General features: G+C 40.5%; 5 protein-coding genes across 7 annotated transcripts; 2 read left to right on the plus strand and 3 right to left on the minus strand.

The window, feature by feature from the left end:
* Positions 1 to 202: 202 nt before the first annotated feature.
* On the minus strand, positions 203 to 2,019 carry LOC6498993 (myosin regulatory light chain 2). Its single transcript, XM_001955510.4, has 3 exons — positions 1,880 to 2,019; positions 1,018 to 1,260; positions 203 to 744 (listed from the first exon to the last, which is right to left on the minus strand). Exons 1-3 carry the CDS (start codon positions 1,880 to 1,882, stop codon positions 322 to 324), a joined length of 669 nt encoding a protein of 222 aa, XP_001955546.2. The 5' UTR covers positions 1,883 to 2,019; the 3' UTR covers positions 203 to 321.
* Positions 2,020 to 3,719: 1,700 nt separating this feature from the next.
* Positions 3,720 to 5,420, minus strand: LOC6498992 (pyridoxal phosphate homeostasis protein). 2 transcript variants are annotated; one of them, XM_001955511.4, is made up of 6 exons: positions 5,337 to 5,420; positions 5,178 to 5,274; positions 4,901 to 5,113; positions 4,498 to 4,645; positions 4,201 to 4,442; positions 3,720 to 4,140 (listed from the first exon to the last, which is right to left on the minus strand). In XM_001955511.4, the coding sequence occupies exons 1-6, from the start codon at positions 5,399 to 5,401 to the stop codon at positions 4,072 to 4,074; spliced, it is 834 nt and encodes a 277-aa protein (XP_001955547.3). In that variant the 5' UTR covers positions 5,402 to 5,420; the 3' UTR covers positions 3,720 to 4,071. The 2 variants fall into 2 exon arrangements, with proteins under 2 accessions (XP_001955547.3, XP_032312036.1); XM_032456145.2 differs by lacking the exon at positions 5,337 to 5,420 and having other exon boundaries at positions 5,178 to 5,300.
* A 148-nt stretch (positions 5,421 to 5,568) lies between these two features.
* On the plus strand, positions 5,569 to 8,500 carry LOC6501594. 2 transcript variants are annotated; one of them, XM_032456127.2, is made up of 5 exons: positions 5,569 to 5,936; positions 5,994 to 6,117; positions 6,185 to 7,387; positions 7,841 to 7,959; positions 8,000 to 8,500. In XM_032456127.2, the coding sequence occupies exons 1-4, from the start codon at positions 5,718 to 5,720 to the stop codon at positions 7,891 to 7,893; spliced, it is 1,599 nt and encodes a 532-aa protein (XP_032312018.1). In that variant the 5' UTR covers positions 5,569 to 5,717; the 3' UTR covers positions 7,894 to 7,959; positions 8,000 to 8,500. The 2 variants fall into 2 exon arrangements, with proteins under 2 accessions (XP_032312018.1, XP_001955548.2); XM_001955512.4 differs by having other exon boundaries at positions 8,020 to 8,500.
* A 77-nt stretch (positions 8,501 to 8,577) lies between these two features.
* LOC6501595 (trafficking protein particle complex subunit 1) lies at positions 8,578 to 9,344 on the plus strand. The gene is made up of 3 exons (XM_001955513.4): positions 8,578 to 8,822; positions 8,882 to 9,024; positions 9,084 to 9,344. The coding sequence occupies exons 1-3, from the start codon at positions 8,724 to 8,726 to the stop codon at positions 9,277 to 9,279; spliced, it is 438 nt and encodes a 145-aa protein (XP_001955549.1). The 5' UTR covers positions 8,578 to 8,723; the 3' UTR covers positions 9,280 to 9,344.
* A 5,197-nt stretch (positions 9,345 to 14,541) lies between these two features.
* On the minus strand, positions 14,542 to 20,394 carry LOC6498991 (acyl-CoA Delta-9 desaturase). Its single transcript, XM_001955514.4, has 4 exons — positions 19,641 to 20,394; positions 16,770 to 16,900; positions 15,713 to 16,104; positions 14,542 to 15,431 (listed from the first exon to the last, which is right to left on the minus strand). Exons 1-4 carry the CDS (start codon positions 20,059 to 20,061, stop codon positions 14,993 to 14,995), a joined length of 1,383 nt encoding a protein of 460 aa, XP_001955550.1. The 5' UTR covers positions 20,062 to 20,394; the 3' UTR covers positions 14,542 to 14,992.
* Positions 20,395 to 22,502: the final 2,108 nt, after the last annotated feature.

Below are 22,502 nucleotides of genomic sequence, written 5' to 3' on the forward strand. Positions count from 1 at the left end.
CGTGAGTATCCCTAATTTGATGGACAGATACATGGTAAATGATAACTAGTCTGTGATCGCTACCAAAAAAGTGTTGTTGAAGAAGTTTCAGTTGTTCTTGGTCATGGTTGTTGCTGATCTTGTTGAGTAATTTGTTGGTGGTTGGTGGTGGTTAACAAAAAGAGATTACAAGATACTGAGAATCTACATATGTAAACGAGCATTTCTTTTAATTACGTTTATTATTACTGATTTGACTGATTTAACGATTAACGTTCTGGTTCTGATTCTGGCGGTAAAATATGGATGTTGAGTTGGAAGTTAGGATGTGACAGTGGCTGTTTAGGCGGCCTCCTCCTCCTCCTCGTCACCCTTGCCGGTGAGCATCTCGATCAGGGCGGCGGTATCGATCTGGTTCTTGTCGTCGATCACCATCTGATCGTAGGCATCATCAACCTCCTTCATGGTGAACTTGTCACCGAAGTTCATGAGCATTTCGCGGAATTTGTCACCGTCGATGAGACCATCGTTATCGAATGTTTTGAAGGCAGCAATAACAACATCGTCTTCATCGTTGGCACCAGAGGTGGCCATGCGGTTGGCGAACAGGGTCAGCAACTGGGTGAAGTTGATCGGACCCGAGGCCTCGCCCAGCATGGCGTCCAACTCCTTGTCGTTGGCGATCTTGCCGACAGAGTCGAAGGCAGCGCGCAGATCGTTCTTGCCAATAATACCGTCCTTGTCGGCATCCATGAGTTGGAAGGCCTGATCATCGATTATCGGCACGCATCGGGGATACATTGCGAGACAGAGCGAGCAAATAGAGAGAGAGAGAGAAAGAGAGAGAGTGGGTTGGTGACTTGGTCGTTGACAAGTGCGATAGATGGATCCAATGGTGGGATGATTGGATGATAGGATGATAGGATGATAGGATGAGGGGATGTCAGGATGACAGGATGATGGGATCGGGTTTGGAGTGGAATGTAATGCAATGGATATGGTGTGATTCGTATGATATGTTCGTCCTGCGACACTTACCTCCTTGAACTCGGCGATCTGCTTCTGGGAGAAGACAGAGAAGACCGAGGAGCCAGCGCGCTTCGATTTCCTCGAGCCGCGGGAGCCGCCCGACGCTCTCTTCGAACCAGTGGCAGAAGCGGCCGGGGCAGGGGTGGCAGCTGGTGCCGGGGTTGCTGCCTCAGATGCGGCCTCAGAAGCGGTCTCGGAAGTACCTCCCTCTTCCTTGGTCTTCTTCTTCTTAACCTTCTTCTTCTCATCGGCCTGAATAAAGAAAAATGATTGGAATCAGTAGGGGTTTAGGGGTTTCAGGATCGTTTTGGTAATTAAAAGTCAAGTAGTCAAGTCTAATGTCATGGATAGTCTTCAGTAGGATTTCCTAATTGTGCCTTGACCTCCTTTAAATATTAATCCTTCAGAAATTCTATAAGAAAACGTCTCCATGTCCTCCATTTGAAAATTTATGAAATATAAGTTCTTCTTCATTTCGAAATAAAAATATGTATCTGGGACGAAAAAATTTCCACTTGGCTAAAAATAAACCGGACGCATGTTACGTAAGCTCTCCGCCGTGCGACTATTGCCGTCTCGCTTGCTCACCGACACGGATATCGGATTACATTACTGCCGCGTAACACTCGGATCAATCCATTTATAGAATTCTATATATGAGTTTTTCACTATTCAAAGAAATTTGCACTTGAAAGAGGCGTATGGAGTTGTACTTTAAAGATCACTTCATTTTTGGAATGTCATTTCTTTAGAATGTATATGTATCTCTCGAATGCAACTGGTTCACTGCACTGCTAGTAGTAATAAGTAGTGGTATCCTTGCTGCATATATCCAGATCAGTTCGGTTGGTACTCCGGGACGTGTCCTTACCATGGTGCTGAACTTTGATGTGTTGTCTAATCGAGTCGAGCGGTCAGAGCACACTGAATCTCTGGCTGATTTTATCGCCAAGACAATGATGTTTTAAGATCTTGGCAGTGCTCTGCTTCTTGCCCCGATTTCGAACTTTCGGCCATGGTTCGGAAAAGTTCGGGCCCCGATCGCTGTATCTATATCTGCAATATTCGTGATGCCTTTTTTAGTATCTGCGAGGCGAGGTCCGTCCCGGGTGATCGGAGGGGTGTATCCATTAGATATACCTATAGCTATACCCATAGCCACTATAAGATGTACGCTATAGCTTATAGTCGTGCCTGTATCCGAGTTGTTTACTCATCGGGCGCTGCTCTAATCAAAAATCTAATTTTAACGGCAGAGTAATGCTTTTGGCTTTAGCTTTTGGGCAGAAGCCTATACATATGTTCGGAATTTATTTCGGTGCGTTGCTCGGAATAATGTTCGGGACGGGATCGGTTCGGTTCGGTTCGGTTCGGTTGGGTTCTCTGTTTAGGATACATTTCCCCATGCTCAGTTTTGTTTTGTTTGATTTTATTTTGTTCTATTCATCACTGCTCTTGAGGCCACCTCCTAAAGGTGTCCCCTTGCGGTGAAATCACCTACATTTCCCTTCACAGTATAGGTCTTCCACACAACCACATTCATACGACATACATATATAGAATATATCTATTCATGCCTATATACTCGATGTTTTTGCCTTGCCTATTTCTACGCTGGCATTTTACGCTACTTTTTCTACTTTCGAAATGCTTCGGATATTGTGCAATATGAAGAGCGCCGAGAATTCCAAATCTATAGAATCTATAGTATAGATCTATATACGCATACGGATCGGGCGGATTTCGTGTCGCATAAATATCCAACGAACCCGATATTGGACTAAAACTATTTCGGCAACAAATATGAAATAAACATCTGACTTTTGTATATAGTCGAAAGATCCATGGACATTGCATAACAATGAGCAGGCATTTCATTTTCCATTTTCGATTTTGTTATTTAAACTTACCAATTAAAAAGGATGATAATACGGATATCTCTAAACAAAATAAGACACAGACAATATGATAGATTGGATGAAAATATTTTGTGTATCAATAATAATAGAAATGACGCAAAATCTTTATAAAATATGGAAAAAATCTGTTCTAGCTCTTTAGGTATATCTCTGATTTTAAAATATTTTTCCAGAATGGGTAATTTATTTTAAAAATTTCAAATATGTATCGTAGCTAAGTTTATTGTCCACATCAGTGTTTTTCTAGTAATTGGATCTATTTTGTTTATAAGGATTTATATTATTTATATTTATTTTAATTTTGATTTAAACCTTGCGAAAAAGATTCTTCACTTCATCAATTGTTTTTATGTTGGAAAATTTATATAAGGTCGCCAAACTAATTTCTTGAAATACACTCTATTTAACGTCATCTGCTAAGATGAATGAATTCCCTCGACAGGCTAATGACATAATTAATGTTGGCTTAAGGCATGCATATCAAACAAAAAATATCTCAATTAATGGTGGATTACACGCGAGAAAGCGTTCATAATTCATCGATCAGACATAATAGAAATCGATGGCAACTGCAGTCTTTTTCGGGCTTCATTGAAAGTGATTTCGTCGAAAACTCTCTTGGCGCTGCAATTTTGGCACGTAACCAGGCGACATTTTGGCTTAAAGCCAAGAAAACAAGAAATATAGAAGAAAAACTGCCCACAATCTAATACGCGATGTAGCATTGAATGTATGCAAAAGTAAAAATAGAACATAGTGCAAAAAGATTACAAAAAAATACTCAAAGGAATGTTAAAATTAATGAAAACTGTTATTGAGCTTTAAACAGTATACAACTTATATTAATGGATCTGACATTTTGGAAATGTAGGTGTTGTTTATGGAGAGGGCAACAATCGAACAGAGGATATAATAGCCTATACATAAGTTTTGTTTATTTCAACATTTTCTAAATATAAACGCCAAATCATCTTCAATCATCAACTGCGTATGTATGTGGGTATGTGTATGGGTATACACATTTCCACCTGATACACATGCGAACTTGGAGGCTGCTCAGATGGGAGGTCGGACGTCATTGGGAAACAACTGTATTGGGCGCCTGCCGCGCATTCCTGCCTCTTTCTTCATCCTCAGAACCACCTCACGCCTTGGCCGCCCGATAGCCGAAAATAGATGTGCCCACCCGCACAACCGTGCTGCCCATCTCGATCTAAGGAAAGAGTTCAGTCTTTAGAGAATGTTCTTGGCCAGAAGCTACTACTTTACTTACCGCCCTGTCGTAGTCGTTCGACATGCCCATGGACACAAGTACGGACTCGGGAGCCAATGAATTGCCCTCGCATATGGAGCGGTGCACTTGCATAAGGGACACAAAATCCGGATTGGGACCGTTGCTGTAGTCAAAGCCATAGGCGCCAATGGTCATGATGCCCATCAGTTTCAGGTGCTTCAAGTTGCTCTTGATAAATTCGAATAGGGCAGGTGCTTCTTTCGGTTCGATTCCACTTTTTACTGTCAATTGATTGGGTAGCCAGTCAAAAATACTCAAAAATACAATAATACTAACCATCTTCGCCGCTTGTGTTGATCTGGATGAGCACTTTCAAGGGTTCATCCTTTGGTGGCTGCACTTTTGACCAGGCTGCATCGAGTTTGGTGGCTAGTTTTTGGCTGTCCACAGTTTGGATCATGTACAGATTGGGCACAGCCAGAACCTTTAAAGAGATTTTGAAATCTAGACCGTTATAAAATTGAAGGACTAAAAGATAGTCTTCTGTTCAGCTAGTTTATAACTAAAAAAGTATTGTAATTACACGAGGAGAGTTTAATATTAATTGTGATGGACGACTAAATTCTAAAACTTTTAATAGATAATGTAAGTTTAGTTATTCTCTCTTTAGAATGATTTTTCATTTCAAGTTAATTTACTATTTTAATCGAATACTATACTGATCTAATCGCAGCCTGACCTTGTTTATTTTGTTGCTCTGCATGTGACCGATAAAGTGCCACCTAATGTCAGGGCACTGGGCCACGATATCCGGGTGCCGGCTCTTTTCCTCCAGCTCCTGAACATAGTTTTCTCCAAAGTCCCTTTGTCCAGCTTGATACGCTTCGATAACTGCATCCGCTGGTTTTGTTTTGCTCACAGCGACGAGAACAGGTCTCGCAGTTTTGATATCCTGCAATAAAAGTATGGATGTTAATAGAAGTTAACTAAATTTGAAACAAAGTACTGATTTTAACCTGGGACCGGTGCAGGAGCACCTCGTCAATTCGCTTCCACACGTTCTGAAGACCGCCCTTTATATCAAACTCCGCCATTGTGCGCCGCAGCATTAAACTGTAACAAAGATTTTTTTTCTGAGTGACTTTGTGTATAATCTGTAGTTTAAAGATAGTTACAATACAAAATTTCTTGATAAGAATTCCGTCAGCTGTTTGGTAAAAACAAAAATAAAACCCCACATTGCTTAAGAATCGCCAGTGCTGCCCATTCGATTTCTCAAAACACTATTCATCGATAGCATATGGCGCGTAGCTTAAATATCTATTTAAATCTATTTATTGCAAGAATATTAAAAGTTTTCTCAAACTATAGCCCTAAAATCGTTAAATCAATGAAGTTATTTTTTCTTGCCTAAGGGGGCGTTTTAAATTTTCTCGAGCACTCATTTTCATTTCCTCTGCTTATCAAATCAAACTATAACTCCAAGCTAGAATCCCAGTGCCGGGGAGAAATGCCTTCACCAGGAGTCTCATAGACGCTTCTATCCACCTCCAAACATGGCAGATGCCATACAGGCTGCCTGCGAAAGTCTTAACTCCATCGTGGAGTACCTGGCTACCATGCGCGTCTGCGAGATTCGACAGTACCTGGAATTTCTCGGCGTTCAGCATGTGGAAGTGATAGGTTGCGTCATCTTATTTGTGTTGATGCAATTTACAAAGTTTACGATTGTATTACTACTGGCCATTTTACTCGCATATGGAATATTCTATCTGGTAAGCAATTCTCCTCATTTCTGTTAACAGCATACATTAAAGAAAATCGTTCTTTAGTGGGATACATTCTTCCCGGAGTTGAGCCAATTCGGCAAAAGGAGCCTTAAGGCATTCAAAAATGCTCGCACAACTGCTGACCTTCCTCCGTTCAACTTTGATACGAGCACCGAAGCAGCTCCGGGTAAGACAAAATATGAATTTTTAGGAGTATACTAAACAACTCTGTTTCCCAATTAAAATCCGTCTAGGAGAGCACGTCATTTTCCCAAAAAAGGTATTGTCCAATGCATTCCCTCCGAGTAGCAAACAAATGCTGCTCCCTTTGCTGTCTAATTCCATTGGAAAAAACCTGCAAACTATCAGCCAACAGACTGATCGCATTGTTGTATCTAAAAAGAAGGATCGAACCCAAAAAGATGATATAAATCGACGTAAGTCTCAACTATATGGTGCCCAAGAACCACGAGTTCAATATGGTCAAAATCAAAAAGAATACCGGAGGTCACCTGCTGCCAGGGACTCCTATGACACTCGAAAGTATCGTCAGGACCGATCCGAGCGATCAGACAGGCAGCAGCGTTCTTACTTGAGTTCGGAAAGAGATCGCGATCGAGTCTTATCACAAGCTGGTCGAAGGACATCCCAAATAGCCACTGGGAGTGGCGGAGGTGGTGATCCAAAGCGAGGATCTCATACCATGAGAGTTCCGACTGTTGCCAACGGACTCGTGAATCTTACCAAACTGCCCACGGTCACCAGTGACACTCTGAGGCGGCTACCTAATGTGACCAGCGGAGAGTCCCGACGGACCACAAAATCCAAAGAGGATTCTCGCAGATTGCCGGTCGTGACAAGCGGAGAAATGAGTGAAATGAGACGAGTACCTAAAGTAACTTCTAACGAGTCCCGATGGTTCACCCCTGGGGAGCAGAGGGACTCCCGCAGAAGTTCTTATCCTCAGGGTGGTGGCGGCGAATCACGACGAACTTCTCATGGCGGTGGCGGCGAATCAAGGCAACGCCGTTACGCAGAGCGGTCCCATCCAAATCAAGACCGTCTCCAGGAGGAACGTTTCGAAGAACATAAAAAGCAGAAGGAACAAGAGCAACGACCACGGCAGCACCGACAATCGTTAAAGCCCGACGAGGGTCGGCACTCTAGGCAGCGACGTATCAGCAATAGCCGATCCGGGATTACCAGTCGCCAGTTTCCGGAAGAACACTTGGAGCGGCTCAAGAAGGAAAATCGAGAGTTTCAGGCCCGCACCTTGCACGCCAGCAACCCTGGACATCCTTTTCACCGCAGCAACCCAACTCCCGAGAGATATTTGCATCAAAACGGGGCTTTAAGTAACCCCACTTCCGAGAGAGCTCTGCCATTGAAACAGGAACACCTAATGCCGGGTTATCATCATAGTGATCGACGCGAATCCCAAAGGAATACCACGTCGAGTAAGTATCCTTTAAAAGGGGTTTTAAGCTATTTTATAGAAATTGTAGTTCTAAGTTCTAGTTCCTATTTTAACGGATGATATTAAGTCTTTGTTTCTTTCATTGAAAATTCGATATACAGTAGGCTGCGGTATAGCAGCCACATGAGGTGGCTTAAAATCAAAATTAGTTTTAATATATTCTGAAAATTTAATATGTATTCTGTATATTCTGAATATTTTCTAAGGACCTAGAATCCAGTATTTAAAGTGAAACTTACAAACTTTTCAATATAAATCTAAAAAGTTTCAAATATTTTTTATTTCCATTAAAAAAACATATAATGGATTCAGAAAAGGTTTTTTAAAGCAATTTCTATTATATTTTACTAATTTATATAGATGGTTTAATATATAAATTATAATATAATATAATAATAAAAAATGTTTTATCTATCTTTTCTTTTCAAAAAAGAACTCGAGAGAGACAGGGACAGAGCCCATCGAAAACCTTCCGCCCGGAATTAGTAGTTCAAGAACCCATCATAAAAAGCACAATGTAATCATTTCGAAATCAACAGAAATGTCTGACAGGTACAAATTATGCCGAGGTGTAAACTTATTAATTATATAGCTATTTTTCATGTTTCAAAGCCCATCCATGGTGAACACTGAGATGAAGACCAATATAAAATTCCAAAAGTATCCATATGTTGTTGAGTACGGGGACACTGACAGCAATGCTACAGCACATTCCAGCAATCGAAAGGAAATGAAAAAAAAATCCCCACCTGATTCAGGAAATAAAATTGACATTTCAAAAAAAGATAAAGAAAAGGAGAAATGTAAAAGCAAGAATTTTAAATGCATAGAAGATTCACAGCACCAAAATAACAATCCAAAGGAGTACCCCAATGTTGTGGAAATTCCCAAGCAAAGTAAAACAAACATGCAAGCTACAAAAAAGTAATGAAAAGCTTGCCGAGCTAAACAAAAAATGGGAAAAGGTAAATTTACTTCATTTGGAACCTCTTCGGATTTAAGAAAGAAAAAAAGTAGCAGATGAACTCTTTTACATGTAAATTCATTGTGTACTCGTTTTTAACTCATTCAATAAACCCATGAAGGAACTTAATTTATTTTTAAAAGCTTTAATTTTTAATAGCAGTTAAATAGGCAGCACTTTTTGCTGACCAGGGCTGATAAATACTTTTTCCACAAGGTGATTGGCAACGCGAGCAATACGTGGCTACGTTTACAACACTGACGGATTGTTTTGGTTTTGCATTGAAATATAAAATAATTATTATTTTAGATATTTATTGTTACTGCAACTCAAATTACATGTCATTCCCATCATGACGATTTTCAATCTGTACATATTTGATAAATTTGGAACTCTGTTGCACTACGCCGAGTGGAATCGCACTAAGAAATCTGGTATAACAAGAGAAGAGGTGAAAAACGAAAAATACAATTTAATTTAAATATTCATTAATACTTTTGGTTATTGTAGGAAGCCAAACTCACCTACGGAATGCTGTTTTCTATTAAATCCTTTGTGAGTAAGATATCTCCTTATGATCCCAAGGAGGGCTTCCTGTACTACAAAACAAATCGCTACGCCCTGCATTATTTGGAAACACCCTCCGGATTAAAGTATGTATCTTGCTTATAAACGTTATTTTTATATTAAACTTATGCTCGCCCTCTGCTAGATTTGTTCTTAACACAGACACTGCTGCCATTAATGTGAAGGAGCTCTTGCAACAAATGTACGCCAAAGTGTGGGTGGAGTACGTAGTTCGAGACCCTCTGTGGACACCCGGCACAGTCGTCACTTCGGAACTGTTTCAGACCAAGCTGGACGAATTTGTTAAACAGTCGCCAATTTTTGGCATTCGCAATATCTAGCTTTAAGTTCCATTCCTATTACTAAGTCTATATATAAAGCAGTCATGCAAATTCCATGTCGCCAATTTCTAAGGTCTATGTCATTAGCTCTGAATTGCAAATTGCGCCGCCAAGTGCTCTAAAAATCGCACAAATCTCGAGATCCGGGGGCCGGAAATGAGGTGCAATTTAAAAAATATCTGGCTAGCAAGAAAAACTGGCCTGCTTGTTGCGCAAGCCCATGACTATATAGGTATGTTATTGTTCCATGCCGATGTCCACTGACCACCGCTGACAAAGGGGGACAAATGTCAAAGTGGTTGCTGCAACTCCGCGATCTTACCCAGCTTCGCAAACTGATAAACTGACTGTCTGACTGGCTTACTGCTTTAGCGGGTGTATACACAGGAAAAATATGCACAAAATTATGATTAATCACATTCGTTGTTTGTTTTGGATCTCTTACAGCGATTGTAACATCCACAGATTGGCGTAACATATTCGATCATTTCAAATTGGCTATTACTAGAAAACTGGTTATCATATTCTAATTATTTACTATAAAAAAAAATATTAACACTAATACTAGAATGTTAAATTTATGTTGGAAAGAACGAACTAAAGTCTTGCTTGACTGTGAATGTTTAATTTATTGAGATTCACTCATTCATGGAAGTCTTATCGAATTTCGAATTGAATTTCTTTCCGTGCAACTTCACTTTTGTCAGCCAGGTGAGCTGTTCGTCAAGGGTTTTCGCAACTGTCCGTTATAGCTGTGGAAAATGATTTGCAGAATGCATCCATAATCGGGGGAGCAGCACGTGAAGCGGCTGAACCAGTCGCTTTGGCTCCGCTCGGCGGATCTGCTGCCACAGCATGAACAGGCAAATATACAAATATGGTTGCCTATATCTATATATGAACATAAATATGTATATATACATATGTTTCAGATACAGCTGTGAATGCTCTTTCCTATATGCGCGCGCGAGCACCGATGTCTCACTTATTCAAAAACGAATTTTGTGCAAGTCACAGAAAACATTTGAACTAAATATGTTTTGTAGGTTTTAGAGCTCTTTTTCTTCGCATTGTCTTTTGACGAATTTTAAAACAAGTTTCAACAGCTCCCCGGCCTTTGGCCATATCATTGCAAAAGCCGTTGGCATGGGAGACAATAAAAATGGAACCGAAAAGCGGTTTCTTTTCTCCGCAAGATCGAAGAAATCAATTTCAAAGCCAAAACGCCCAGTCCGAAAAATACAAATAAATCAAACGGCCTGACTTCGGCCAGTAACCATCAGCCTAATGATGAGCCCTGGTCCCCCCTTCATCAAAACAAAGCAAAAAAATGTAAAAAACAAAAATCGACCCGAGAAAAACCCCAATACACGCACAAGTTTCATCATAAGGTGGCGCCCTTTCAAAATCGGCACTCGCAAATGCATAGATACTCGTATCTAGTGGATACCAGTTTCGCGGGAGGCTGCACACAAGTGTCTCCGATCGTAGGATAGATATGAATGTCTGGGCAAGCATAGGTTGTTTGCCTTTTGTTGTTTGGGCCCATCGATGTCATCGTTGTTCCATCGGCTTTCAATTAGCCATGGCGTTTTTTGGGGGAGAGGTCCACAGATCAAGCTTTCTGTTTCCATTCGCAAAACTTACGCAAATTGCAGACTCCTCGGTTTCGGTTTTCGTCACTAACTCCACTGCGTATCCGAGTTTATCACCGCATTGATGGGCTGAAAGCTCTGAAATTGAAAATTGTCGCCGGGTCACGTCATTAAATGACCACTATCTTGATTGTTCAACGACTCTGAGTTTCCCTTGCGTAGTTAAAATATTTACGAGCAATTGTGGCAACCATTTACTATTTTTCACCTGCCCGTTACTATCTGATGAAAGAAAAAAGTCCAATCTCCGACATCCCGTGCGCACCCACACGGATTTCAAGTGGCGATCAAGGCCCTTCGTCTGCTGGAGGCGGACCTGATCGACAACAATAAACCATAAACAGGCCCATCTTGAGCTCAAATGTTATGCAAATTTGTAGGCCTAACTCCGACCATTTTGGCTATATATTTCTGTGCCAAATTCGGGCGAATGTAACCAGAAATACGAAGAAATCTTGAAATATTTCGCATTAATCTTTGGGCCAGATGTCAATGTTCTCAGCATTATTTATAGGAAATTGCAGGAATACTAAGAAACCATCCAATTTCGGCAACCTTTTTTTGATTTCGGTTTTCTAAAAATAACCAATCAGTCGAAAATTTAAAATTTAAAACTAAATTCATTAACTTGAGAGGTATAGAATATAAGGGAGGCTTGGCTGAATAAAAATAATTAAAAATTGGCTAGACATTCTGAATTCACATTAAATCTGATTAATATTAAAGGGTTGGATATTAGAAATAAATATAAATATGCAAGAGATTAAGAGTTTTAAATCATTATCATTAATATTGAAGACTATGGTATTCTTTAACTTTCGTTTTAATACTGAGTTGGCTGTTTCGGCTAATCAGAAACGGCTAAAAGAGGCTGGTCTTAACAATTTTTAAATTCTGTGGGCGGTATGTTAAATATTATGTTTCGTAATAACCAACATATTTTTTTGGTAATAAAAACTTCATAATCCCCTATAATTACTTACGAGCTAATCAACCGAAAATGTCAAAGTACTCTCTGAAACATATAGTTTCCCCCAACTATAGACTCCTCTGTCGTGTAACTCAATTGTTTCATTATTTTTAGAATTATTGGCAAGCCAATTATAATCTTTGGTAATTGCTTTAATTCATAATTAACTTATTTTTACCTAATTCAGCTAAAAATTCCTAGTAAACACATCCTAAAACAATGGAAATCATTTAACAAACATATGAACAAATTACGAGCAATATGAACAGCTAGAAGAACACTTACTTCACTTTCACTTATTTTTCCATAAATGCGATTTCCCCTAGGTATACTACATTTTTGAAAGCCTTTTTTATTGAAACCACTGAGCAATCTAGGCCGGCCTTCAATTATCTAGGCCCACAAGAATGAGTTGAGTTGTGGGCTCGTTTGATGTCCACTGGCTCGTCACCAATTAGACAACGATGAGTACCACACTGGGCGCTAATGAGATGACGATGACAATGACAATGATCGGGTCTTTGAGTTTATTTTTTTTGTTATTGCACAGGCTGTTGATATTGGCAAAACACTTGACCTTCCATACAACCGGCAATAGGCCTACGAAGACAAAAAAAACGTTTCTTAACTTTGAGTTGCATGATTCCATGATTTATAATCTTGTTTTGAAAATTTTTTTATGCCAAATACTTTGAATTAATGTAAATTTTAAAATCTATGATTGCTGTAATGCCCAACATTTTCTGCATAAAATATTAAGATATTTTTATCTTATAAGGGATGGCATAAAATAAATTAATATTCATATAAAGTTAATGTATTCTGATTTTAATCTGATAAGGTCTGGATGAAAGTGATCTGAATTTATTTTGCAGTTTGCAGATAATAAAAGGTGCAACCTATTAGCTTGAAGGTTTTTAATGATTAAGGGTTTCCCAGATGATTCCCCATTGTCCAGCACAAGTCATAAATATCAAGTGCTCCAGGAATTCCCCTTGAGTCTAAAGGCTTGAACCTTTTCAAGGTTCTTGATCTTGGATATGGCGTACGTGCCAAGTGCACGTAGGCCTCGTCAGATTCTTGGAGCTCAGGGGCAAGTGGTGGAGCAATCAATTAAGGAACAATTACCAGCGTCTAGGCGCAGCTTCCTTGCGTCAGTTCCTGCGTCTCAAAGTGCATCTTAAGGTTCGATGTAACTTTGGTCACGTAGTCCAAAGTCAAACTGAAACCAGTTGGCGCTAAAACAGCGTCTAACTTCACCTGAATCCCGCCTCCTCCTCAGCCCACGATGGTATATAGTGATTCAGATGACGTTGTTGGATGACAATGATAAAAAATGCGATCGCATCTGTCGTTTCCATTTCCCATTTTCATTTTCATCGCCGCCAGCGTGTGATTTTGTTTATTTCGCCATAGTCTGTAAACTGTGGCCAGTAAATAGGGCAAAATGGTGGGTGAGAGGGCTCAAACGAGTGGGAGAAAGGTATACTCACCGGTAAGATTTCTATGCAAATTTGGCTGATTTTTTCATATTTAATTAATATTACTCAAATCCTACACCTAAAATATATAAAAGTTTATTCGAGTTACCGATTGTATAAACTACAGCTATTTTTTTTAAAGAAAGTGTAATGCCTAGTAAGTTTTTACTGCTTTCATACTGTTTCAGAAGATTTTATAATTTGGGAAAAGGATTGCAGGAACATTTGTATGTATGTATGTATGACCACCTGTGATGGCTTCATTTCTGGCAAATCGCATCCGATTCTTAAACGGAATACCGAACGTTTTGAATATCGTTTCTCCATCAATGCACACCCAAATCTGAGAACATTTTTTTTCCGATTTTTTGTCATACTTTCCGGACTCCTTTAAAAAATTTAAGAGAATGCGAGGGAACGACAATAAGGTTCACTTCAAAGGCTATAACTTTGCCAAAACACATCCGAATCTTAAGTACAAGACGAATTCTTCAAAAATCGATTCTGGGTAAATCCAAAACAAAATCTAGAAACATATTGATTCAAATTTTGTTTCCGATTTTCTGATTTGTCAGATCTCTTCATTAATCACCAGAATGCATGGCAAGGAGAATAGGATTCCCTTTGAAGTCTATATATTTGTATATCAATTGTCCATCAAAACCTATACAACGTTTTTTTAATTAGATTTTTTTTAAATGGCTCTCAGAGAGAAAGCCTATCTAACGACAAGGGCTTATTAGCTTGGACTCCGCCCAAAGTTACGCTGCCCTTCTTGGTCTATATGATAATTATTATTTTCTCAAAAACAGATTAAAAATATGTCTCATTTAAAGGTGATTTCCAATGAAATTTAGACTTTTTGTTGGTTGAACCATATCGAATTTGGTATTGCAAGGAACACTTCAGTGACTCATTTCGAAGTTTTAAAAATGACTTAATCTTGGAAACGCTTTATAGTTATTTCGGTGATGACTAAATGTCAGAAGTAAATACTGAATGTTTAATGTTTACTTTCGCAGTTTAATATAGAAAAATTCCATAGTTTCAAAAAAATTGCAAATTACGCAAAGTAAATGAAACATTTACCTTCACACAGGTGACAATATTCAAACTCGATCCATCATCATCATCCACCAATTGAAATACAATTCACTTTGGATTTGCAAACGGTTTTTATTTGTAAATATTTATTTTCATTTTATTTGTCCCGCCGTTTTGTTAGACGAAGAGCCTATTTTGTGGTTGTCGTTTATATGTAAATTTTTGTGTGACTTAACTTATGTCGTACCGTGCTAAGCTGCTAAATACCTAAACCTACACAAATGGAGTTATCGAAAATGAGTGGATGTGGGTGTATATTTGTGTTTGTGTGTGTGTGTGTGAGTGTGTATCTGTGTGTGAGTGGTAACCTTTGCGGTGCAAGTGTCTTGTACAAATAATGATAGAATAGGGTTTAATTTAAAAACGATTATCGACTATGTCCCGCCCTCGCTCTCTGAATAGATACAGACACATAGATGCATATTTAAGTGATGATCCTTCCCATCTGTGATCCGCGAGCCCATATCTCTCCCTCTGTCTTCTAGCTCTGTGCTCTCTGATTCTTAGGTGCAGATCATCTTCTTGGATTTCTTCATCCGCTCGCCCTCGTTTTCGTTCTCATCCAGCTTGGCGCTCTCCGTGCTGCTCGACTCCGCATCATACTCCAGCTCCGGATCGGGCACTTCGGCATAGTGCACATTGCCCACCATCTGGCTAGCTCCGATAGCAGCATAATCCTTTCCAGAGTCCAAGCCCTGTGAGACATGGCTACCATCTCCGTACTTCTCCAGAATACGACGCACCAGCTCCTTAGAAGGTTGCTTCATGTTCCAGGCCCATCCCAGCTTGTGGAAACCGTCCAGCACCATGGTGGTAAAGTTGACTTTGTAGTTGCCGAGCTCAGCTGCCTTGTAGTCCCAGGGGAACACATGGTGGTAGTTGTGCCAGCCTTCACCCATGGCAATCACAGAGACAAAGATATTTTCGCTGGGCATGATACGCCTACGGAAACATTAAAATAGGTTAGTAAAATAGGTTAATATACGAAAAAAATAATAGTAAATAATTTTCATTGGTCAAAATATTTAAATCAATTCAATCAATAATTTGCATAGTTCTTTTTGTATAATTCGCTTCGCTCTTCGATTATTTTGATCCATTTATTAAATTTTTTAAATGGAGGTGACAAAACGTGGGTAATTTTTTTTTGAATGCTTGATCATCATGCTTGCAATTCAAAAATTAAAATTTATGACCTATTTTTAACTTTAACCAATACTTACTTATCGTAAGGGCGGGATCCCCAGAGATGGGCGGCACTATTCACGGACCAGGTGAAGTTCAAGCTGCTAACGTAACGGAACAGGCACTGTTGGGCAAAGGCCAGGGACCAGGACTCGCCAAATAAGTAGACAGGCACTATTGTTGGCAAGAGGAAGCAGAATATAACCTTAAGGACGTAGAAGTACTTCTGGTGGAACTGGACGACGGGATCCTCCAGGATATCCGACATGTCGATCTGACGACCGCGACGGAGAACTTCCGGATGCTTCAACATCATCAGCCAGCCCACGTGGGAGAAGAAGAATCCACGGTTGGCATTGTGCGGATCGGCATCCGTCTCCGAGTACTTGTGGTGGACTCGATGGTCACGAACCCAGTCATAGAGAGTATTCTGAATACGAGTTAAGAAATAGTTAAAATAAAAAGATTAATAGGAAGCTATAGATCGTATCTCAAAAAAATATATTACTTAAATTGTAGTGTGAAGGTTAATTGCTACTAAGTCGAAAATAGGGAATAGTAACTATAATTATTCCAGTTTCAAATTTGTCAATTTTGTTAATGTTTGTGAAGCAATGTATATCTAAGCATCTTTCGTGGGTCAATGGGGTTCATTTAACACGCCATCAAATTTTATTGTTCCTCTTAATCTACAGGTCGCTCGGATATATCTTTTTCCAGTCTCCAGCTAAGCTTCTGCGGCTGCGACTGTGACTGCTGGCTGCGCTTAATCGCTGCAGTCATTAAATAAGACAAATGTATCTTTGAGATACACAAAGCACTTTTAGCCTGTCGCTGCTGCTGCTGCTGCTGCGGCAGAGCCAAGTAGTTGGTATTGTCAATTTTACAGTTTTTCAGCCGCAACAGGCATTAAGTTGTTATACTTAATGATGCAATTAATGTTAATTGCATTACAGCCCCGAAAAAAAAAAAAAATAAATCACAAAGGTGTCGCGTCAAATGAATTGGCAAATTGCGAGACAAGTCTTTCAGGTGGCGTTACGTCTGTCAGAGGTCGCCATATCCTCCTCATTTTCATAATTATTTAAAACTCACTTGTCCGGCGACACAGTAGCTGATCATAAGGAGGGTTCGGAGTATCCCATTGGCCTTGTAGCTGCGATGGGTCCAAAATCTGTGGGCTCCGGCGGTAACTCCGAATCCGGCAACGCCACCAACAAAGAACGCTGTAAGACACACAGAAAGAAACAAACATATATATTAATATTGAGCTATAAAAGATTCAGATTTAGATTCCGTTTCGGACAAAAGGCGTGTTAATTGAATACGAAAAGAAAAACCCGAAATTACATTTCCGCAAATTGAGCTATTTGAGGCTGGGTGTTAATTCTGCCGACAAACAAATGGAGTATAAAAGTCGAGATCTCAGCAAGGTCGGACGGTGGCGGGAAGTACTGCCCAATTTGAGTCTAGAGGAGGCCCGGATGGTGAATGACATATCACGATTCGAACAATCATCATCCGCATGTGGTACAGGCGAAATTCCTCTCCAGACTTACTCTTCCATTAGTTCCTCAATTAGAATATGCAAAGTGCCACTGTCACCCTCTCGACGAATTGGATAATGGCGATGTGCGCAATTAGAGGTAATGATCCCAGCATCATTTATCCTACAAAGGGGTTTTCCGTAGCACCTAACGATCCACGGATTCCCCAGCATCGATTGGGGGGAACTCGAATATACTAGATAGTGACTATGTGTCTATGCTCACGCCTCGCACATTTCGGCATCGAACTAATGAACTATTAACGATTTCTCTGAATGGGAATTTCATCGATCGGTCGATTGATTGGGGAAAAGATTAACCTTCGCGGTGTTGCGACAAAAACCAGTTTTGTTTCACAAAAAAATAAAAAACGGAAAACAATTAAACCATAGAGTGCGGAAATATCAAAACTCAATGTCCAATAAGCTGGACTCACGAATAGGACAAAGAGGTTGCTCGCTCTAAATTATTTCTTCAAGGTACATGTTTAGGTAAATTGCAACCTTTAAGGAGTCATAAATATGCATGCATATATCTATTTGCTTGCTTCTTGTTTAACCTTGAAAATGTCAGATATATATTTTTTGATCGATTGCAATGTTAATTTCTTTTGAACAAAGCGCATTTTCTATTTGGACCATTTGCATTTCAAATGTAACGCAACTAAGGGGTAATGCAAGGGTCAAGTTCAGGTTTTTTCACAGTTCATCTGCCGGAATTAGATTTGAAATTAACTCGGAGATCGTTGAATTGCTTAGCTTAGCTGCATTACCATTTTCACGAGACTATGATAGCTCCTACGAGTATGAAAAAAACAAATCTAAACTCCGTCCCTGAGGTGCAAAGTGCGTTGACTTGCCTTTATATAAATATTAGTTTTTTTTGCCCATCTTCATTAGCGCCCAATGTTATGTAATTCCCCAACTTTATGCTTGCCCGGATTCCCCTTCGTTTCCACCTGACCGATCTTAATCAACACGACAATTTTCGCCATCTCTGAAACCGGCAAAAGATGATAATTCCCCAGCATGGCGGTTAAAAAATCTCGAGGCGCTGCACGTTCGACCGGCAATTTGCCAAAATATTTACGAGCTCGACGCCCCAAATAGGGACATCGTTCGTGCAAGGATACTCCCGGCATTTCAATGTTAATTTTTTCTCTTGTACTTTTTTTTCCCTGCTACCAGGCCCGCACAATGCGTAATAAATATTAAAAATGACTAGGTATTAAGGCATTTTTCGCTGGACAGCCATTAAGAGGGAAGTACCTTGTATGCTGTGGTAATTCCAATGAAAACGAAAACGGTTGTGGAGGATCCCTCCTCCATGGGTTGTCTGCCCCCTTGAAATCGTCTCAATGTCAACTGATTTTTTGCCTTGCCATGCTCTTCGCATGTCTGGTGCTCATAAACCGAATCAGTTTGTTTTTAGCCGCCAGATAAATCATCTCTTTGACTTTGGGAATCGACAAAATGTTATAGTGAGTATTGGATGAAAATCCCAGAAATTTCTGGTCGAACCTTGGTAATTTAACTCGAGTCTTGAGACTTTGGAAGCTCCAAATTTAAGTTTTGAATTTGTGTCAAGCGATTCTTTTTCTCTGTTCGCTCCCCTTCACATATTTGGCTTAGTACGTTTTGGTTTTCTTTTCCACAATCCACCTGTGTCAGTCAATTTTTGTGCTGAGACTGAAATTGCATGCCAACCGAAAACAGAAAATACAAAACCCAAACCCAAACCTAAGCCCCAACTCGAAGTTGAACCCAATGAAATGAAAGAGATTTCAACACATGCCGTATAACCAAAAAATAAAAAAAGAAGCTGAAGGGCAGAGGCGGAGCTAGAGGCTAAAAAGGGGGAGGGGCAGCAACAGCATGTTAAGCAGCAATCAATTAAAGGCAATAACAAGAGGAACGCATTTTGCAATAGCCCGGGGGCCGCTAAGGAAACGCCAAAGGGGCTTAAGGCACCGGGCGCGTTAAATTGCAAATAATTGGTGGGGAAACAGATTTCGGAAGAGGGCGACGATGCCGTAAAGAAAACATCATCAGCGACACCATCCATACATCAGACACCGAGAGAAAAAAATACCTAAAATGGACAGAGTTTCAAGTTACAAACTGAAAAAGCCACAAACGATGGTAAAAATTATACATATTTCAAAATGTGGCAAAATGGAGAAATGAATGGATTTTTCAAACCCCATGCTATTAAACCATCTTTACAAAATCTTTATATGAAACATACTTTTTCTCTCTGTGTACAGCATCGATCTGAGATGACTCTTTGTTTCCACACCTTTCCCCAACCACCATTTCCAAATACGAGGCGATAGAAAGAGAGAGTGGGGCAGCGGAGATTACGCAATCCCGGATGGGATGAATGGATTGGATGGCCCACTATTCGGCCCGATACTTACCCCAAAAAACACTGTACCAGTTGAGCCTGTGGAGCGGATAGGTTAACAGGACGCCGACGGCCACGATATGGAGGAGCGAGATCTGGATGACTTTGTCCCACTTGAGGGGAGCCTCGAATTGCCAGCCGAGCACATTGTCACCAATAAAGGTGCGCTTGTACTCCTCGAGGTTGATCTGGTCCTTGGGCACGTGATTGACGATCGACTGGGGGACGACCTTTTTGGCAGTGTCCTCCTTCTGTGGGAGAGATAGCTTGCCGCGAGGCGGGAGCTCCGGTGAGGAGTCCTCGCCCCGTCGCACCTGCTGCTGGGCATCGCCATTGGCCAGCTTGGCCCTTCTGGCCAAAAGCGGTGGAGGACTTGCGTCGCCGGGAATCGGCGTCTTGCTGCACACGCGCTCTGATGTGGAAAGATGACCCATTTTGCTTTAAAAGATCTTTCGCTTTTGGTTATTTACTTTTCTCGTTTTTATTTTATTTTTTTTTTTGGGTTTTTGATGGCTTTGCCGGCGGAAACCGCGTTTCGTAACTTCACTTTCTTCACAACTTAACACACACAAAGTACCACCACTCAACGGGCTTAATTGCAGCCGGGGAATACTTGGTAAAGTCGGAATTGGTGGCGGAGATTTGCTTTCTTTTCAAGGCACCTTAACTCCAGCCCTTTGGGGTTCGTGGTGGTGTGCGGACCTCTTTGCGGTTTCCGCGTCTAACGAACTTAACGCGGCGCCGTCCCGTAGACAAATGATCGTAGCCAAAAGTATAAGTTCCTACCTATGGCTTTTGGCGGCTCACCTGGGCAGTGCTGCCGGCGACTACGTCAACAGCGACGTCGACTGCAGCGGCTAACTGATTGACCGACTGACTGACGGAGTTTCCGTTGCTGGGCTGCCGACGCACAAAGCCAAAGAAAAGAAATGGAGAGACGGACAAGAAGGCCAAGATTATGCCACCATACACCTATGTACGTACATGTGCACAGGTACGTCCCAACACCTGTACTTCGGCTTCGTTTCAAGCTTCGGCCAACATTGTCTCGAGACTTCGGCTTTCGACTTCGGCCGCAGTATTGGTGGCAGCGCAGTCGGCAGACTGCTACCTCGAATTTACGCGAAATGTGTGGGGCTTTGGGTGTCATGCCTCAGTGGGTCAAACTGGGCTTCTGCGGTAAACTCCACAGATGTAAAGTTTAAGACTTGGTAGAGACACGGGGGAATGGCTCTTGGTAATTACCAAGCAGTCAAAAACCGTTTGGGAAAAGAAGTATTTGATGACAAAAGTCAGTACTTATGATTATAAACCGTTTTGGCCTTTTGCCCTTTGAAAAAATCAAACGATGTTTTCTGACCTTTCCTTTTTGTTTAGACATAAGCCATCATCAATAAAAACGAGCTCCTAAGGTACATAATACAAAAAGGTCAAAAAGTTAAATAAGTATTAGCTCAAATTTTGTATTACAGTTTTGAAACTTATTTACATATATGATATGTAAAATATCTATAATAATGGCTTAAAAATAAATAAAAAACATTTTAACGAAATTGAGATTAATGTTTCATTAATTTTTTAATTAATAAAACACAGTACCAAAAAGTCCAGACCTAAATATTATTATGAATCAGGAGACTTTACCTGCCATTGATTCGACCGACAAGAAGTCTGCGGTCATTCCTATAGATTACTCACTAATTTAACAATAAAATATCCAAAGATATAGTGTGATATTTGCAATAAATAAAATATATCACAAAAAAATGAAAAGAACTATGAAATTTTCTGTTTAAGGCTCTGTTGCCAAGGGTCTTTAAATAATATCCCCGTTATATTCTCCATTTATTTGAGGGTTATTTAAATGAGACCTGGTTTTAGACCTTTCGCAATCGATTTCTATTTTCTGTGAATTCTGCGATTCTGCCCTGTCCATTTGCATACGACAATCTCTCCTTTTGCATGCTGAGATATTTCGTTTTTTTTCTAACAATCCCAGTCAGTCATCTTAACTAAACTGGGCTTCCACTCATCTGCGGTATTATGTGCCAGTGTATATGGGTGAGGTGTTGACCAAAGTCAAAAGCCGTTCGATGATCATGAAGTTCCTCAGCAAAAACAGCAGCAGAAAAACCAAAAGCAGAAGACTATAGACCGAAGACCAAAGACCGGAGACGAGAGTGGCTTTCTCTTTACGTAACCGCGGCGACAGAAACAGAAACCGAACTTAATTAAAATCCAAAAGCAAAAGCATCGGACCCGCGGCGAAATAAAACCAACAGTCAAGCAGCCAAAGGAAGCCCTGACCGATCGTAAAGTGGATTTAACAACCCTAAAACTGAAACCTATGGGTCAACAAAAATTCGCAGACGTTCACAGTGTCACGCGACCGATCCCTTTGATCGCGACACACTGTAGAGTGTGTAGTTGTGGTGTCTCTGCAAGATGTGGTGCTGAGCTGATGAGGTGCTGATGTTGTAAGCCCTGACCATTAGCCAATTATGCAAAGATTTCAAATTGTCCGGAGACCTAAAGACTTGGCTCGAGGGAGTGCTTTGGGTTTTTGCTTCTGCTTTGTTTATAAACAAACAGCCAACTCGAAATCATTGGAAACCACTTTGATATATTGCGCAGCTTCTCTTTTCGCACTGTCAGCGTTTTATATGAGTTCTGGCCGAAAAAGTACCTCCAAACAATGGCAGTCTCTCTTATTGTTTTGTACTTAAATCTGTTTGCCTATACGAACATATGTGGTTTTATTTTTTTGTGGCCTAATCGCTTCCCGTTCCAGCGTTCTTGGCCAGCCGCACGCTCAAACGGCTGCCATTCATGCGCAGGAGACTTCAATTTGCCACCGATTAGGCCGTGAATTGTT

The sequence above is a fragment of the Drosophila ananassae genome, chromosome 2L, assembly GCF_017639315.1.
Source record: "Drosophila ananassae strain 14024-0371.13 chromosome 2L, ASM1763931v2, whole genome shotgun sequence".
Classification (NCBI taxonomy): domain Eukaryota; kingdom Metazoa; phylum Arthropoda; class Insecta; order Diptera; family Drosophilidae; genus Drosophila; species Drosophila ananassae.

Excerpts from the sequence above, each read along its gene's own strand:
- LOC6501595 (XM_001955513.4), top strand. The coding sequence starts at position 8,724 with ATGACGATTTTCAATCTGTACATATTTGATAAATTTGGAACTCTGTTG. Across the intron at positions 8,823-8,881 it reads CTGGTATAACAAGAGAAGAG|GAAGCCAAACTCACCTACGG; the intron begins GTGAAAAACGAA and ends TGGTTATTGTAG. Across the intron at positions 9,025-9,083 it reads GAAACACCCTCCGGATTAAA|ATTTGTTCTTAACACAGACA; the intron begins GTATGTATCTTG and ends GCCCTCTGCTAG.
- LOC6501594 (XM_032456127.2), top strand. The coding sequence starts at position 5,718 with ATGGCAGATGCCATACAGGCTGCCTGCGAAAGTCTTAACTCCATCGTG. Across the intron at positions 5,937-5,993 it reads CATATGGAATATTCTATCTG|TGGGATACATTCTTCCCGGA; the intron begins GTAAGCAATTCT and ends ATCGTTCTTTAG. Across the intron at positions 7,388-7,840 it reads CCAAAGGAATACCACGTCGA|AACTCGAGAGAGACAGGGAC; the intron begins GTAAGTATCCTT and ends TTTTCAAAAAAG.
- LOC6498991 (XM_001955514.4), bottom strand. The coding sequence starts at position 20,061 with ATGGGTCATCTTTCCACATCAGAGCGCGTGTGCAGCAAGACGCCGATT. Across the intron at positions 16,901-19,640 it reads CTGGTACAGTGTTTTTTGGG|CGTTCTTTGTTGGTGGCGTT; the intron begins GTAAGTATCGGG and ends TGTGTCTTACAG. Across the intron at positions 16,105-16,769 it reads GCTACTGTGTCGCCGGACAA|AATACTCTCTATGACTGGGT; the intron begins GTGAGTTTTAAA and ends ACTCGTATTCAG.
- LOC6498992 (XM_001955511.4), bottom strand. The coding sequence starts at position 5,401 with ATGTGGGGTTTTATTTTTGTTTTTACCAAACAGCTGACGGAATTCTTA. Across the intron at positions 5,275-5,336 it reads TTATCAAGAAATTTTGTATT|TTTAATGCTGCGGCGCACAA; the intron begins GTAACTATCTTT and ends TCTTTGTTACAG. Across the intron at positions 4,141-4,200 it reads CGAACGACTACGACAGGGCG|ATCGAGATGGGCAGCACGGT; the intron begins GTAAGTAAAGTA and ends CTCTTTCCTTAG.
- LOC6498993 (XM_001955510.4), bottom strand. Across the intron at positions 745-1,017 it reads AGATCGCCGAGTTCAAGGAG|GCCTTCCAACTCATGGATGC; the intron begins GTAAGTGTCGCA and ends ATCGATGATCAG.